We start from the raw sequence: 16,037 nt of genomic DNA on the forward strand, positions 1-16,037 counted from the left end.
AAGCTATTTTTTCATTACACCCTTAAACAGCTGAAACCAACATCTGAGATTTTATATTCACACACTGACACGCAAATTTATAGTAGTACATGCATTTAAAAAATATGAATAAGTATATAAAAGAATTCTTATATGAATCTATAAAATAATATTCCCATCTTAAGAATCTTGAAATGCTTATAATCTAGTTCCAATGAACATTATTATTTCCAGCTCGAGGCAGCAAAGCATCAGAGAAGCTAATATTTCTCCACAAATCTAAGTCAAAAATCAATGGTGAGACACACACATCATGGAACAAGTGGTCATTTTGGTAATGCTCACGTCAGTTTGGGATATTACTGAATCAATGTGACTTTTCACTGACCTGTATATCAACTAAAGAGAGTTGAATTTGGTAAAATGGTCATGTGGTAGTCCTAGCACTTAGGTATGAAAACGTAATTTTTATTTTTAAGAAAAGTGTTACATCAATGGAAAGCATGAAATACCTGGGCTATAGACAAACATTCAAATCATTAGCGTATTTGCCTAATTAAACTGTTTTGGTGGCTTCCCATTGCTTCCAGCGTTAAGAGACAAAATCCTTAATTTATGCTGAGAAGTCCAATGATCTTGCAAGCTTCTCCAGGCTTTTACCACTCTTTACACTGGAGCCTCATCGGCCCTGTTTTTCAGTAATTTTGTGCAGAAAAGGGCTTCTTTCCATCACCTCAGGGCTTTATATATTCTGTTTCCTCTGCTAGGAAAGCTCTTTCCACTATCATATCACTTGTCTTATTAATGCTACAAGCACAAGGAATTTCAACCCAATGTTACCTCCTGGGAGAAGACTTCTCTGACCTTCTCTTATCCTGGACAAAGTCTGGTACTCCAAAGCAATGCATTTAGTTAAAGAACAAGGGCAAAATCCTAAGAAGGATTCCACCAAATATCCCTTTGAGGTTAAGTGATAGCTAGTTGGAAGAGAGTTAGGGCTTGTATTATTTTTAACCCATTTTTAGGTAAACTAAATCACCTTTTTCAAGAAAACGAACCCTCTATATTGAAGGAACAGATGTCCTTCTGGATGAAAAATATATTAATTAGCATCACTTGAATTGAGTTGATTGTGTCCCTCGCATACCCTACTGACATCTGTTGATTCTGCTTACTGTTCATTCTACTTTCTGACTCATGCATGTCTTTCTTCTGGGAACTACAACAACAACAGAACATTGTATAAATGGTGCTACCAGTAGCCCTTACTTGAGTTAAGTGTTCACTGGGAGAAAGCGGGGAGATACGACAATTCACTAACTCTACCCGTAAATAGGAATTAGTGCTGGTCATACTAACTCACATTTTTGCTTTACAATAATCATTAGCATTGCACTAACAATAGCAAATTTATATTGATTTCTCAATGTTTCTAATGGACCAGTTCTTTCCCAACTAACCACAACTAGAAATAAATAACTCTGAGGTTTTATTGAAATGAGAAAACACGCATAATCAACAAAGGGATTCTTTCTAACTTTAAGCTATTATGAAATAAAGTTTCAGCAATTCTGTTCTCCTATAAGTATTAATAGAGTGAATAAGTAAACAGTGTTTCCTTTTCTTGAAATGGACTTCAACCTCACTTTTTGCTTGATAAACTGTTTTCCCCAAAGGCCTTCCATGATCTCCTAATCTAAATTTTTTGTTGGGTTTTTCATAACATCCTGTTCTCCTCATTTGTCAGATATACCATTATTATACTTATGCATGAATTTCTGTAAATATATCATAAATATTCACCTTAACAGGGTTTTGACTGTTTTGCTTAACATTACTTTCTTGGATCTACACAGTGCCTGTCTGGCAAACATTAGAAAATCAAGGAAATGTATTGAATGAGTAAATGAAGGAACCCGAGCCAGACACATGCTGCCAGTATGTGCATGAACCCTTCATTGATCCTCCTACCACTGTTAAGATAGTTTTTCTCTTCTAGGCTCTTCGACCACATTGTTGTATAAATTGTAATACTCTAATATGACAAGTAAAATTGGTCTTCATCTCTAAATAATAAGTTCATGGGGTACAAATACCACTCTTTCTTTTTTTTTTAAGTTCGAGAGAGAAAGAGAGAGAGAGAAAGGGAGAGAGAGTGGTGGGGGAGGGACAGAGAGAGAGGGAGAGAGAGAGAATCCCATGCAGGCTCCACACTGCCAGCACAGAGCCTGATGTGGGACTTGATCCCAGGGACTATGAGATCATGTTCTGAGCTGCAGTCGAATGCTTATTAGCCTACTGAGCCACCCAGGTGCCCCAAGTTACCACTCTTTCTTCCTTCTTTGCGTCTCTCATTCTAGACACAGAGGATGTCTGAAATAAATGTTTGCTGAATGATGCAATCAACCACTGTACACACTCATTTAATACATTCGAAAGCGTCTTATGAAAATACAAATAACATGCATGTGCAAAATCTCTGTACATTTTGAACGGATGTCCACATAGATGTGTATTTAATCATCGTATATTTGTTTCAAAACATTACATTCTATGTATTCCCAATTTCTCTTATAGTTTCTCTCTTCTAGTTTTAGAAATAATTATTTTCAAAACAGCTTTCACCAACATTTAATATGATGAGTCATGAATACATAAATTCTTTAAACAAAAGACTAATGACTATTATTAAAATTCAGTTTTAATGAGAATCTCCTATGAAATTCAAATGAGTTGTTGAAGTTCACATTTGAACAAGAGGCCTTCGGGTTAAAAACAACCCTAACTTCATCTCCTGAGACAGGAACCAAGACTTTTCTACTGAAATGTTCACCTCTCTGGCATATAACATTTAGCCCTCTCTCATAACAAGTTAGTTTTATCCAGTTATTTAATATTTTATGTGAGATCCATTTTGTATGTCTTAGGGCCTGTGTTATTACATATCAATTAAGGCTTCGTCAACATTTATGTTTTCAAAATGCTTTGTGTTACACAAATTAGTGAATCTAATTGTCTCCTCAAAGGCTGAAAGGGCCAAGAAATGCATGCTTAACTGCATGTTTTTCTTCCAATCCTATATTATCCCTAGAAGCTACTACACACACACACACACACACACACACACACACACACACACACATACCCCTACAAGTTAGGAAAAGCAGATATCCAGTGAAGCAAACCTTAACTTAGTCAATTATGATGCTGCTTCCGCTGCTTCAGCAACATCCCTGGTCACTTACCTTATCTATGTGATACAGTGGATTTTATTTTTATCAGTAGGATATTACTGTACGGCTGTCCTATCCCCCCAAAAAATCTTAAATGGAATCAAGGTGGTGTGGTAATAAGCACAGATAAAACATCCTTATGTACGGTAAACTTCTCAAACAGCAAACACAGACTGAATACGACTCTCCTACATATTTTAATTTCATAGATTAATAGTTTTATGGTGATATAAAATCTACCTACTAGGAGGAAAAACATGATTCCTGGAGAAACATATACACACTTTTTCTGAAGACAAGCACCCATCCAGACAACAATATAGACTTAATGTTCCATACTGCACTCTAATGATTGAAGTACTCCATGTTTTGCCAAAGAATTCATGAACTACTCACTTTTCCCTTTGAACCCAGCCTCAATTTCACTTAATGTGGCTACTTCTTTATGCCTAAAAAGTTCAACAAGTAAAATTTTAATTTTCCAACTAAAAATATCAAAGTTTAAGGTAATGCTTATCGTATAAAGCATAAGAGTCAGGAATTACATATCGAACATATTTAATGATTAGTATGATGTGTCAGCATTATTGAAGACCATCTGCTATTGCTAACTGAAGCCGGAGATAATTTAATTGATGATCCCTGCTGCATCCTACATAAACCATAAAGTAAAAACTGCTGTTCAAGCACCTCACACAAATACTCATTGCAAATGCTGACATTGCACGCACATTCTATATTTGGTGCCATTAGAAAACAGAGCATAGCCAACCTGGTCTACAATGTCGTTTACTTTATCCCGTTCACAGTCCAGGATGACACGCCGTTCCTTTTTTAACTCCAGATCTTGAAAAAGTGATCGGTACGTCTCATCTTTCTTGTCATTGTTAATATTTCCCACATTGATAGCAGTCACCTGCCATTTCTTCTCAGCAGCGGAGTCCAGCACTGCCTGCAGCGTTGATAAGCCTAGGAAGGCAAAGAAAAATGATGACCAATAAAGATACTTAAATAACTCAGAATTATGTTGTGAAATCGACGGCGGATATATTTTTAAGGCTGCTATTTTCGTCAACGGAGGGGATGTTGACTCCTCTAAAAAGCTACAGCTACGATCTTTATCAACACTGACTTATTTCCACTTCGCATCAGAAACTCTTTTATCTACATGCTATTGTTCTGATGGAAAGAGTTTGGAGGGATAAATAGTCTCCCCTTCTTTCAGCTCTCTCAGCTGTCTTCTTTTCTGGTGTTACTAAAGAGTAACGTCTGTGATACCTTTGGTTAAAGTGAAATACAAAGACAGAGCACACATTTCTTTCTCTTACAGAATGGAAAAGACTGTTCCGTTACGTATGACGTTCTATCATTTCCAATTAACATCCTTGAGGAGGTCGTAACACTTTCAGGGAGACAAATCTACATGAGTCTCTGTGAGCACAGGAGCAAATAATCTCGAGGAGGCTGTCATGTCTCCCAATCAGCCGTTTCTTCTCCTCAGCCTCTGTTAATGTCATTTTTTTTGTTATTATTATTATTGGGACTGATCCCATAGGGATTAAAATGTTCACCTATCAACCAGATGGTAGCAGTTGGTTTTCTAACACAGACTTGTTACATTTACTTAATTTCCCAAACTATGAGACCAGTTTCATATTTAGTAGTAATTTTGCTTATTGCATCATACGACTGAGAAAATGTTATTTTTATTTTTAATTGTTTGTACATTACCTCAATTTGTGAATTTTTTGCCTAAAGTTAAATCTGCAGTTTAGCACTTGGAAAAGCAGTACATAAACTTGTCTTCCACAGCACTCCAGCTCTTCACGGCCAACCTAAATGCATCATTTCTATTAATAGTTTAATGAACAACACAGAATCTGGGCTCCAAAAAGAATTCAGGGCTTATCACATCATCTTCCCGATTCCAGAGAGAACTGCATCTTTCTCAGAAGAATGCTGATTCCTTTTTACCCATAAAATGTGAGATTTACCTAATGTGCTCTATAAATTTTATTCATGTACTAAACTTTAATTAAATCCATTTACTATGGCAAAAACAAAGGTACTCTAAATGTTAAAACCTACAGGGGCAGCTGGGTGGCTCTGCTGGTTAAGCGTCTGACTACTTCAGCTGAGGTTATGATCTCGTGATATGTGAGTTCCAGCCCCACATCGGGCTTGCTGCTGTCAGTGTGGAGCCCACTTCAGATCCTCTCTCTCTCTCTCTCTCTCTCTCTGCCCCTCCCCCACTCATGTGCTCACTCTCTCCTTTGCTTTCTCTGTTTCTCAAAAATAAATAAATAAAAATGTTTTTATAAAAATAAAAAATAAATTAAAAAAAACATATTAAATGTTAAAACTATAGTACCTGGAAAACATCATTAAAACTCTCACTGCCTAAACACCAGCTAAGCGTACCTAAGATTAGCCTAGAACACCTTGTGATACAAAATGCAAGGAAGCCCTCCCAAACTACCAGCATTGTGTCAAAGGACTCAGGAGCCAATGTAATAAAGATCACTTTAAGTAAAGATGAGGCAATTTGGGTATCAATAAGAATAATAACTGCAAAAGACTTTTAAATACATAAAATATTTTAAATCCATGAATTCTTAATGATATGCAAACATCTAAACTACCAAAACTGAAACAGGAAGAAATGGAAAACTTGAACAGACTGATGACCAGCAAAGAAATTGAGTCAGTGACATTTAAATATATATCTAAATATCTGGTTGTCTTTGAGGGATACTAGGAGCTGACTTATTATTCTGAAATTGGTAAATAAAGGAAGAGAAACATGCATTTTTTTTGCCCTTCCTATATGAACTATACTCAGGATAATAATTAATTAAGACAGGTTTTCCTTTTTGGAAAGACTCCAGCTAATAAATGATGAAGGTATATAGATTTAGAATTATGACCATGTTGTAACACGTAGTGAATCAATGCATCAAGGTTACGATCATTAACTGTTGCTAACAACACACAAAAAGAGATGAACAGAAGTTACATGTCTCTAACTAGGAATACTCAAACCATCTGTGGAGTATTCCTGCCAAAAAAGTGAACGTGAGTCTTATCAAGCTTCTAGATCTACCCAGCAATCTATAAGGAATATACAGCAGAGTAATACACTAAATATCATAATGTCGGCAACCATCAAATTGAAACTCTACATTATGTTACAAATCACTTAAGAGATATATTAAACAATTGGGGGATACGGACATCATTTTTATTTTCATTCAAATAACCTATGGGAAAAATAGATGATGATATTAATGAATTACTGTTAATCTGCCTGCATATGCCAAGGGTATTGTGGTTATGTTGAAAACAAGAGTATTCTTTCAAAATACAAACTGAAATATGTACAGATGAAATGACATGATGTCCGGTATTGGTTCCAAAATAATTGTGAAGGGCAAAAGGATATAGATAAAACAGGATTCCTTGTATATTGGTCATTAACATAGCCGAGTTAAGAGTGCCTGGGGTCGGGGCACCTGGGTGGCTCAGTTGGTTAAGCGTCCGACTTCAGCTTATATCACGATCTCACAGTATGTGAATTCAGGCCCCACGTTGGGCTCTGTGCTGACAGCTCAGCGCCTGGAGCCTGCTTTGGATTCTGTGTCTCCCTTTCTCTCTGCTCCTCCCCTGCTCACACTCTGTCTCTCTCTCCTTCAAAACAAAAAAAATTCCAAAAAAAAAAAAAAAATTAAAAAAAAAGAGTCTTTGGGTGTCTTCTTTTATTCACTCTATTTTTTATTTAAAATATTTCATTATGAAAATTGAAAATAATTTATTGTTATTTCAAATTGGAAAATTGAGCCATAAATTGAACTTAAAGTGAATTTCAGATTTTTGGCAAAACAACAATAAGTTTCCTCTGTCTAGTCTTGTACCAAAAAACGTAGGATATGTAAGAATTTCTGAAGGGATAATTTAAACAAAAGACCACATTCCTTGTAAAAAAAAATTGATTAATGACAAAACTTCTTTAAAAACTTCATGGGTCACCCATGATTTCCATTCACCATAAATACATTAACTCTTTCCATGATATAATTCAAACTCTCTTCCTGTTTTTCATCATCAGTGAAGACAGAGGATACAGCTGGTAATCATGATCAATTCAACAGATTTCAAAGTGCTTGCAAACAGTTATTAAATCTATCCAGTCTTCTGAGTAGGAAAAAAAAGATAATTCTCTAAACCTCTTCTACTATCTCAGTCCTACTTTTCCACATTCCAATCTTCACGTAACTAACTCTTCCTTGTTACCTCTTAAAAATGTTATATGCATGGATGATGTTCAATATGCTATCCACATATTATCACATAGCTCTTGCAAGTGGGATTCCTTACTTCTAAGACATAAATTATTCATTTTGTTTTTATTTAACCATGAAATTTACCACATACTGAAATTTCAAGTGCTTGATATTCTGTTCCATCTTTCAATATATAAATAACAATTTGTAAATGGGTTTCAAGTGATATATCTATACCTAACATGTATTGGCAGATCATGTCAAAGAATACGGAGATAACATATAAAATTAATAAGAATGTATTTAAAGAAATTGTTGAGTTTTCAACTCATTCATTCTATGTGTCTAAAGTAACTCACAGTTAGTGTGGATCTTCTTCAAAACTCTCAGAATTAATATTTGGCAACCTATGAAGCCTAGAAACATACATCCATTAGGAAGCTAAATAGCTCAAGTGGTGCAATATAAGATTTGATTATTTTAGTGTCATCATAAGACAATGAATAATATTAAACCATCTCCTAGCGACAGCCAGAAGTAACTCACAATCCATGACATGGTCTGACTCATGATTTGAGGAGATTTTTAGATTTGTTTACTCAGTAATAGTAACTGATCTCTCAATCTCTCAACTTGACCCGTGTCTTCCCGACAACTAAGAGTTTTGCATTAATTCTGATTACTCATAAATTAACAGATCAATTTAACATTTAAAAATCACTGAAAATACATGTTACAACTATGGAGGTGAAATGAATCTCTTCAAACCTAACACAAATTCATGTGCTTGGACTCTTGATACCATATTCTAATTAGGGGAAAAGCTATTACTTAAGGTAATTAATGACTTTTCCCTTCCACACAAACTACCATAAAACTATCTATAAATACCTCTATCCCTTAATCAGAATATAAACTTGTATGGACAGTGGGAATTTTATATAAATATTGTTTTATTTAAAGCTATTCTACTCTAATATCTATACCATAACAGGATATTTGAATTATAGCAGAGACTGATTTCTGAATTACTCGGAACAAAGAAAACTTGAGATATACAGTTGTTTATCTACAAATAGGAAAAAAACCAGAAAATTAATATTCCTGTTAATAAATATATTGAAAATTTGTTCTAAAGCATCTCAAGAATATTACAAGGGTCTAAAATTAAGTTCTAAGTTCTATAAATTCTCAAGACTTTTGACTAAAATAAAGAATGGCTAGACTATGTTTGGTTAAATTACATAACTTCTTTTGCCTAATTGTTATGAGACTAGTTATAGTTGTATAACCTATTTGTAAGCTGACAATCTCCCTAAAACTCTACCAAAGTATTACTATCAGTGCTTCACAGTTTCATCTTAAGCTAGTGTTAATAATACTATGACAGAATCATAGAAAAGCCATCAGCCTAAAGACAGGGAAAGTTTAAGTGTTTTACTTTGCACATTAGTGGGTAGAATAAAAATGATTACTGCAAATAGGTATATTTCATTCAGACTATTTCTTTCTTCTTAAAAACATTTTCTTTGTTCCATTTAAAATTCACTGGCCTTATTCATCTTTCAGGCACAGAAATTAATATTTATGATAACTAAATCATGGCAGCATGCCTAGGCCAGATTAGATTAACATACATTTCCCTCATTGACTTTCTCAGGAACATCTGAAAAGAAATTTAGAATTTTATTCTATGCATGATTTCTTCTTGGAACTGGAATCAAAGTGCCTTCCCTTCAGGGAACAAATAGTATGGTTCAAAATCAAAATCAAGACCTAAAGATATAAAGCATTAGTTCTGGTTTTACTTACTGTGTATAGGAATGTGTTACCTTCTTACCTTATTGACACTGAACTAATAAATTAAAAAAAAACACATTTTGATTAACGTCTTGGTTCAAATTTAATACAAACATATCCAAAGATGAAACTATATTTAATGTATTACCACAGGTAAGCCCATTACTGTATAGTTCAAACTGCATTGAAGATCCATCTACTGACTGTCTATGAAGAAATAATATGCAGCTTTTAGGAAGGGCACTGGGTCATCAAGGAGTGGCAGGCTGCTGCCTGGATAAATAGAAGACACCAGCAGTCCTAAAACATCACAAGTGCCAAATGAACATTTCAGCACTCTTCTCGTGGGCAAACTTGAAATAGTCAGAGATGACCTCTACGAAGGCTAGGATGCGTCTATGTTCTTCCTCATTAATAATTGGGATGTGGACTCTTGGACATGTTGCTCAGTATTTTGATGGAAAGTTGGACGCAGGAATGGTGTAAGTGGCCGTCTTAGTTAACAGCAGTGCAATAAGCAAAGCACAGAACATTTTAATTTTTTTTTTTTCATGCAGTTCATATTTGGGGCAGAATGTTCGACAGCCATTTTCATGCTTGGGCCCTATGCTGCTCAAAAAAACATCAATTAATATATTTAGAAATTAAAATTTACCAGTATGTTTACTTAATTCTAACTCTTAGAAAAGTAAAGATTATTAAAAATTGGAAAAAAACCAGGGGCATCTGGGTGGCTCAGTCGGTAAGCATCTGACTTCAGCTCAGGTCACGATCTCGCGGTTCATGAGTTCGAGCCCCGCGTCAGGCTCTGTGCTGACAACTCAGAGCCTGAGGCCTGCTTCAGATTCTGTGTCTCCCTCTCTCTCTGCTCCTCCCCCACTCACACTCTGTCTCTCTGTCACAAATAAATAAACATTAAAATTTTTTTTTAATTGGAAAAAACCTGAATGCCAACAAATTGGACAACCTAAAAGAAATGGATATATTCCTAGAAACATATAAACTACCAAAACTAAAAGAGGAAGAAATAGAAAATTTGAACAGACCGATAACCAGCAAAGAAATTGAGTCAGTAATCAAAAAATTCCCAAACAACAAAAGTCCAGGAGAAGATGGCCTCACAGGTGAATTCTACCAAACATTTAAAGAGTTAGTACCTAATCTTCTCAAACTATTTGAAAAATAGAAAGGGAAGAAAAACTTCCAAATTCATTCTATGGGACCAGAACTACCCTGATACCAAAACCAGATAATGACACCACTAAAAAGAGAACTACAGGCCAATATTCCTGCTGAACATACAAACAAAAATTCTCAATAAAATATTAGCAACCTGAATTAAACAATGCATAAAAAAAAAAAAAAAACATTCACCACAACTAAGTGGGATTTATTCCTGAATTGCAAGAGTGGCTCAATATTCATAAATCAATCAATATAATACATCACATAAATAAGAGAAAGGGTTAAGGACCATATGATCATTTCAATAGATGAGGAAAACACGCTTGACAAAGTATAACATCCATTCATGATTAAAAACCCTGAACAAAGTAGGTTTAGAGGGAACATACCTCAACATAATAAAGGCCATCTATGAAAAACTCACAGCCAGCATCATCCTTAATGGGGAGAAACTGAGAGCCTTTCCCCTAGGTCATGAACAAGACAAGGCTATCCACTCACCACTTTTATTCAACAGAGTACTGGAGTCCCAGCCACAACAATCAAACAACAAAAAGAAATAAAATGCATCCAAATTGGCAAGGAAGAATTAAAATGTTCACTATATGCAGATGACACGATACTAACATAGAAAACACAAAAGATTCCACCAAAAGACTGCTAGAATTGATAAACGGATTTAGTAAAGTTGCAGGATACAAAATCAATGTACGGAAATCTCTTTCATTTCTATACATCAATAATGAAGCAGCAGAAAGAGACATTTAAAAAACAATGCCATTTACAATTGCACCCAAAATAATAAGATATCCAGGAATAAACCTAACCAAAGAGGTGACAAACCTATTCTCTGATAACTCTAAAACGCTGATGAAAGAAACTGAAGATGATAGAAAGAAATGGAAAGGCATCCTATGCTTATGGATTAGAAGAGCAAATATTGTTAAAATGGCTATACTACCCAAAGCAATCTACACATTTAATGCAATCCTTATCAAAATACCGACAGCATTTTTCACAGAACTACAACAAATAATCATAAAATCTGTAAGGAACCACAAAAGACCCCAAATTTCCAAAACAATCTTGAAAAAGAAATGCAAAGTTGGAGGCATCACAATTCCGGACTTTAAATTATATTACAAAGCTGTAGTATTCAAATTATATTACAAAGCTGTAATAATTAAACAGTATGATAGTGGCACAAAAACAGACACATAGATCAATAGAACAGAATAGAACATCCAGAAAGGACCCACACTTATGTGGTCAATTAATCTTTCACAGAGCAGGAAAGAATATCCAATGGGTAAAAGACAGTCTCTTCAACAATGGTGTTGGGAAGACTGGACGACAATATGCAAAAAATGAAAACGGATGGCTTTCTTACACCACACACAAAAATAAATTCAAAATCGATTAAAGGCCGAAATTTGAGACCTGAAACCATGAAAATCCTAGAAGAGAACACAGGCGGCAACTTCTTTGACATTGGCTGTAGCAACTTGTTTCTAGATATGTCTCTTGAGGCAAGGGAAACAAAAGCAAAAATAAACTATTGGCACTACATCAAAGCTTCTGCTTTTGCATAGGTTAATTATTTCTGCAAAGGAGATAATTAACAAAACTAAAAGACAACCTACAGAATAGGAGAAGATATCTGCAGATGACATATCTGATAAAAGGTTAGTACCCAAATATATATAAATAACTTATGAAACTCAACACTCAAAATACAAATAATCCAATTATTTGTAACATGAACACCTAAAATACAAATAATCCAATTATTTGTAGCTTGAACAGACAGTTCTCCAAAGAACACATACAGATGGCCAACAAATACATGAAAAGATTCTCACCATCACTCATCACCAGGGGAATGCAAATCAAAACTACAATAAGATATTACCTCACACCTGTCAGAATGGCTAAAATTAACAACACAAGAAACAATGGACATTGGCAAGGATGTGGAGAAAAAGGAACCCTCGTGCACTGTTGATGGGAACATAAACTGGTGTAACCACAGTGGAAAACAGAATGGAGGTTCCTCAAAAATAAAAAAAATAATAATAATAATAAAAAAATAGAACTACCTTATGATCCAGCAATGGCCATACTGGGTATTTACCCGAATGATACAAAAACACTAATTCAAAGGGATACATGCACCCCTACATTTATAGCCGCATCGTTTATAATAGCCAAGGTATGGAAGCAGCCTGAATGTCCATTGATTGATGAATGAGTAAAGAAGATGTGGTATGTATACACAAAGAATGACATCTTGCCATTTGCAGCAACGTGGATGGATCTGGAGATTATAATGCTAAGCAAAACAAGTCAGAGAAAGAAAAATACCATATGATTTCACTCACACGTGGAATTTAAGAAAACAACACAAGCAAGCTTGAGGGAAAAATGTGTGTGAGAGAGAGAGAGATAGCGAGCGCGTGCGAAAGAAACAAATTCCTAACTACAGAGGACAAACTGATGGTTAGCAGAGGGGAGGTGAGTGGGGAGATGGGTTAGAGGATTGGGGATTAAGGAGGGTACTTGCTATGAGGAGCACCAGGTGTTGTATGGAAGTATTGATTCGCTACACTGTACACCGGAAACTAATATAACACTGTATGCTAACTACCTGGGATTCAAATTAGACTTTAAAAACTTAAGAGAAAAAAACCCTTTATAATCCAGGAAGTAGAGAGACTGCCACATCAAGGACAGACCAAATTATCTGAAATTGGAGCATGTAGAGCTATATTGAGAGATGAAACCATGGAATCTATTTTTAAAGCATGCATAGTATGGATAAAGGGAACAAAGATGCATTCTCATATCACATAACACTAAAGAAGAAGGCATTTCCTTGAAGTATATGAGAAATGGGTTAAGGATCGAAGGAAAGAAACCCAGTCGCACGATGACTGCATGAATGAACTTTTTTTTTTTAATTTTTTTTTAACGTTTTTATTTATTTTTGAGACAGAGAGACAGAGCATGAATGGGGGAAGGGCAGAGAGAGAGGGAGACACAGAATCAGAAGCAGGCTCCAGGCTCTGAGCCATCAGCCCAGAGCCCGACGCGGGGCTCGAACTCACAGACTGTGAGATCGTGACCTGAGCCGAAGTCGGACGCTTAACCGACTGAGCCACCCAGGCGCCCCATGAATGAACTTTTTTAAGATGTAATATGATGGCAAAGCTATGAAAATTAAGACAGTCTAAGAAGAAAACCAGCAAAATCCCATTTCATTGATCCAAGTAAAACACTGTAAAGATCGAGTATTTTGAGTCTTACACATTAATCTCTGAAAACAGTTTCAGATCCAGTGTAATACTCTTCTATTAAAATGGGAGCAGCTTTTGATAACACCTCAAACATGTGTCCATACAGCCATTCTGTCCTTAATATTGTATTGAGGGCAGTGATATTGTAACCAATATTCTTTTCTCCATGGATGAACTTAAACTCCTATCAAGTTATGTATAGGAATATGTAAATGGTATTACCTCATCACTGCATTTTCATAACTTGATATTATGAATTTCATAACTTGATATTACCTCATCACTTCATTTTCATTGAATATTTCCAAAGTAAGTACTAATAAAGTCACTCAAAATGTCTTGGGTTCCTTTCACAAGTATATAAACTCAGCCATCTTCACCTGATCATTTCCCAAAGCCTCAGTATCTCTCTTCAAATACTAGAGTTTCTCTTTCTCTATCCGTTGTCTAACATGAGTTTTCTCAAAAGTTCGGTTTCACCTCGAGGGAGTCACAGTGAGGGTGAAGTATGGCCCTGAAGAAAAAATGCCACCTTCAACCTTGTCAAACAGTGAAGAGAATTCGTCTTCTGATCCTTCAATTTAGCAGATGAGAATCAGTTTCTAATATCATCTCGAACTTACAATACACAGATGCTTGGGGCGCCTGGGTGCCTCAGTTGGTTCAGCATCCAACTTCAGCTCCGGTCATGATCTCACACTGCGTGAGCTTGAGCCCCACATTGGGCTCTCTGCTGTGAGCACAGAGCCCGCTTCAGATCCTCTGTCCCGCTCTCTCTCTGCCCATTCCCTACTGGCACTCTCTCTCTCTAAAGTAAGTAAGCAAGTAAATAAATAAATAAATAAATAAATAAATGAATAAATAATTTTTAAAAATACACAGATGCTTGACTCATTCACTTATTCATTCTATTTATTGACTGTCAGCTCTGTTCCAGTATTATCTCAAGCCCCGTGTGTACAATTACAAACTGTACACCCAGTGTAATGGTTACTGCCTGGACATTGCCTTCCTGGGGTTTACACCCAGAGCCAAATAAATGACAATGCTTGGCCTGTGTGACTAAAATAGTCCCTGGAACATAGTAGGGGCTCAGCAGCAGTTTTTGAGTGAAAGAATGAATACTACTATTAATTATAAATTGTGACATGTATTATGTAGGAAAAGAAGAGACTTCTTTGAGAGAGAATAACTATGAGATTGCGCTATAGAAATGCTATCTCTATAGATTAAGACACCAAGGAGGAGAAAGGACTTAGAGCTGTGTGCAGAGATTTGAGGCGAGAGAGTGTGGTTTGGTGCATGTGGAGACAGTGAAAGAAGGTTAGTTAGACAGATTTAACTCAGTGAGTGAGCAGGATAAATTGCCAGGAATCAGACCTTAATTAAAGCCATGTTAAGAATTTTCAACGGTGTCTTCATTTTGCTGAGAAGCATTCTAAGCAAAGGAGTGATGAGGTCAGAAAAGCATTGAAAAGCATTTACATATTCCAGCTACTTTGTGGAAAATGGATTAAAGAGAAACAAGTGTGGAAATGGGGAGGATGAGAAAATGAACCCATGCTGGTGGCCTGGCCCGGAGTGAAGACAATGAAAAAGAGTGTCCAGAGAGAGAATATATTTGGGTGGCAGAAATTACAGCAACAGGATGCAAGGGTGAAAGAGGCATTCAGAATACTCCCAGATGGCAGGCTAGTTTTATTAACATAACAGAGTGCTTAAGGAGTTGGCAGAGAGCAAGAGGGAAGACCATGAATAAGGTCAGTTTTGTAAGACCTTTTATCACATTAATAAGAAGTATGCTTCCGAATCATCCAGCACATTGCAATCCATATTTTCTCTAAATGGTTGTTTTAGTTTTTCATCCCTCAGAGGAATAGCAAAGCTCTCCCTTCTCAAAGCAGGGGGGAAAAGTAGTTGACATAGCAACTCTTTTCAGCTTGTAGAGTGCTGACAGGCTTTTCCACTGAGCGTTCTCATTCCCTGGTCCTGGAGGAGGGGCAGAGAATCAGACACCTAGCTTGAGCACTCCAGATGGGACTGCTGCCCCAAATGACTACAAACTGATCAATGGAGAATTGACTGACGGCTGGCTCTCTTCTTGTCTGCCCTTGTGGGTTAACAAGGTGCCCTATCTTGGTCGAAACAGGCTTCTGGTTTTCATTTGAACCTTTCAATATTCCAGGAAACAAGCTGCCAAAGGAAGCACACTTTGGTACTTAGGTGCTCTTAAAATAGTGGTTCTTAACCTTTTGGGGTTTGGT

General features: G+C 36.1%; 1 protein-coding gene across 3 annotated transcripts in view; it reads right to left on the reverse strand.

Moving 5' to 3' along the window:
- Positions 1 to 16,037, reverse strand: part of GRIA2 (glutamate ionotropic receptor AMPA type subunit 2) — a 156,042-nt gene that overhangs the window by 57,348 nt on the left and 82,657 nt on the right. For all 3 annotated transcript variants that reach the window (XM_007084210.3, XM_007084209.3, XM_007084208.3), the window contains exon 4: positions 3,985 to 4,181. In XM_007084210.3, the coding sequence (XP_007084272.1) occupies positions 3,985 to 4,181 (197 nt within the window). The remainder of the gene's footprint in view (positions 1 to 3,984; positions 4,182 to 16,037) is intronic.

The sequence above is a fragment of the Panthera tigris genome, chromosome B1, assembly GCF_018350195.1.
Source record: "Panthera tigris isolate Pti1 chromosome B1, P.tigris_Pti1_mat1.1, whole genome shotgun sequence".
In the NCBI taxonomy this organism is placed as follows: Eukaryota; Metazoa; Chordata; class Mammalia; order Carnivora; family Felidae; genus Panthera; species Panthera tigris.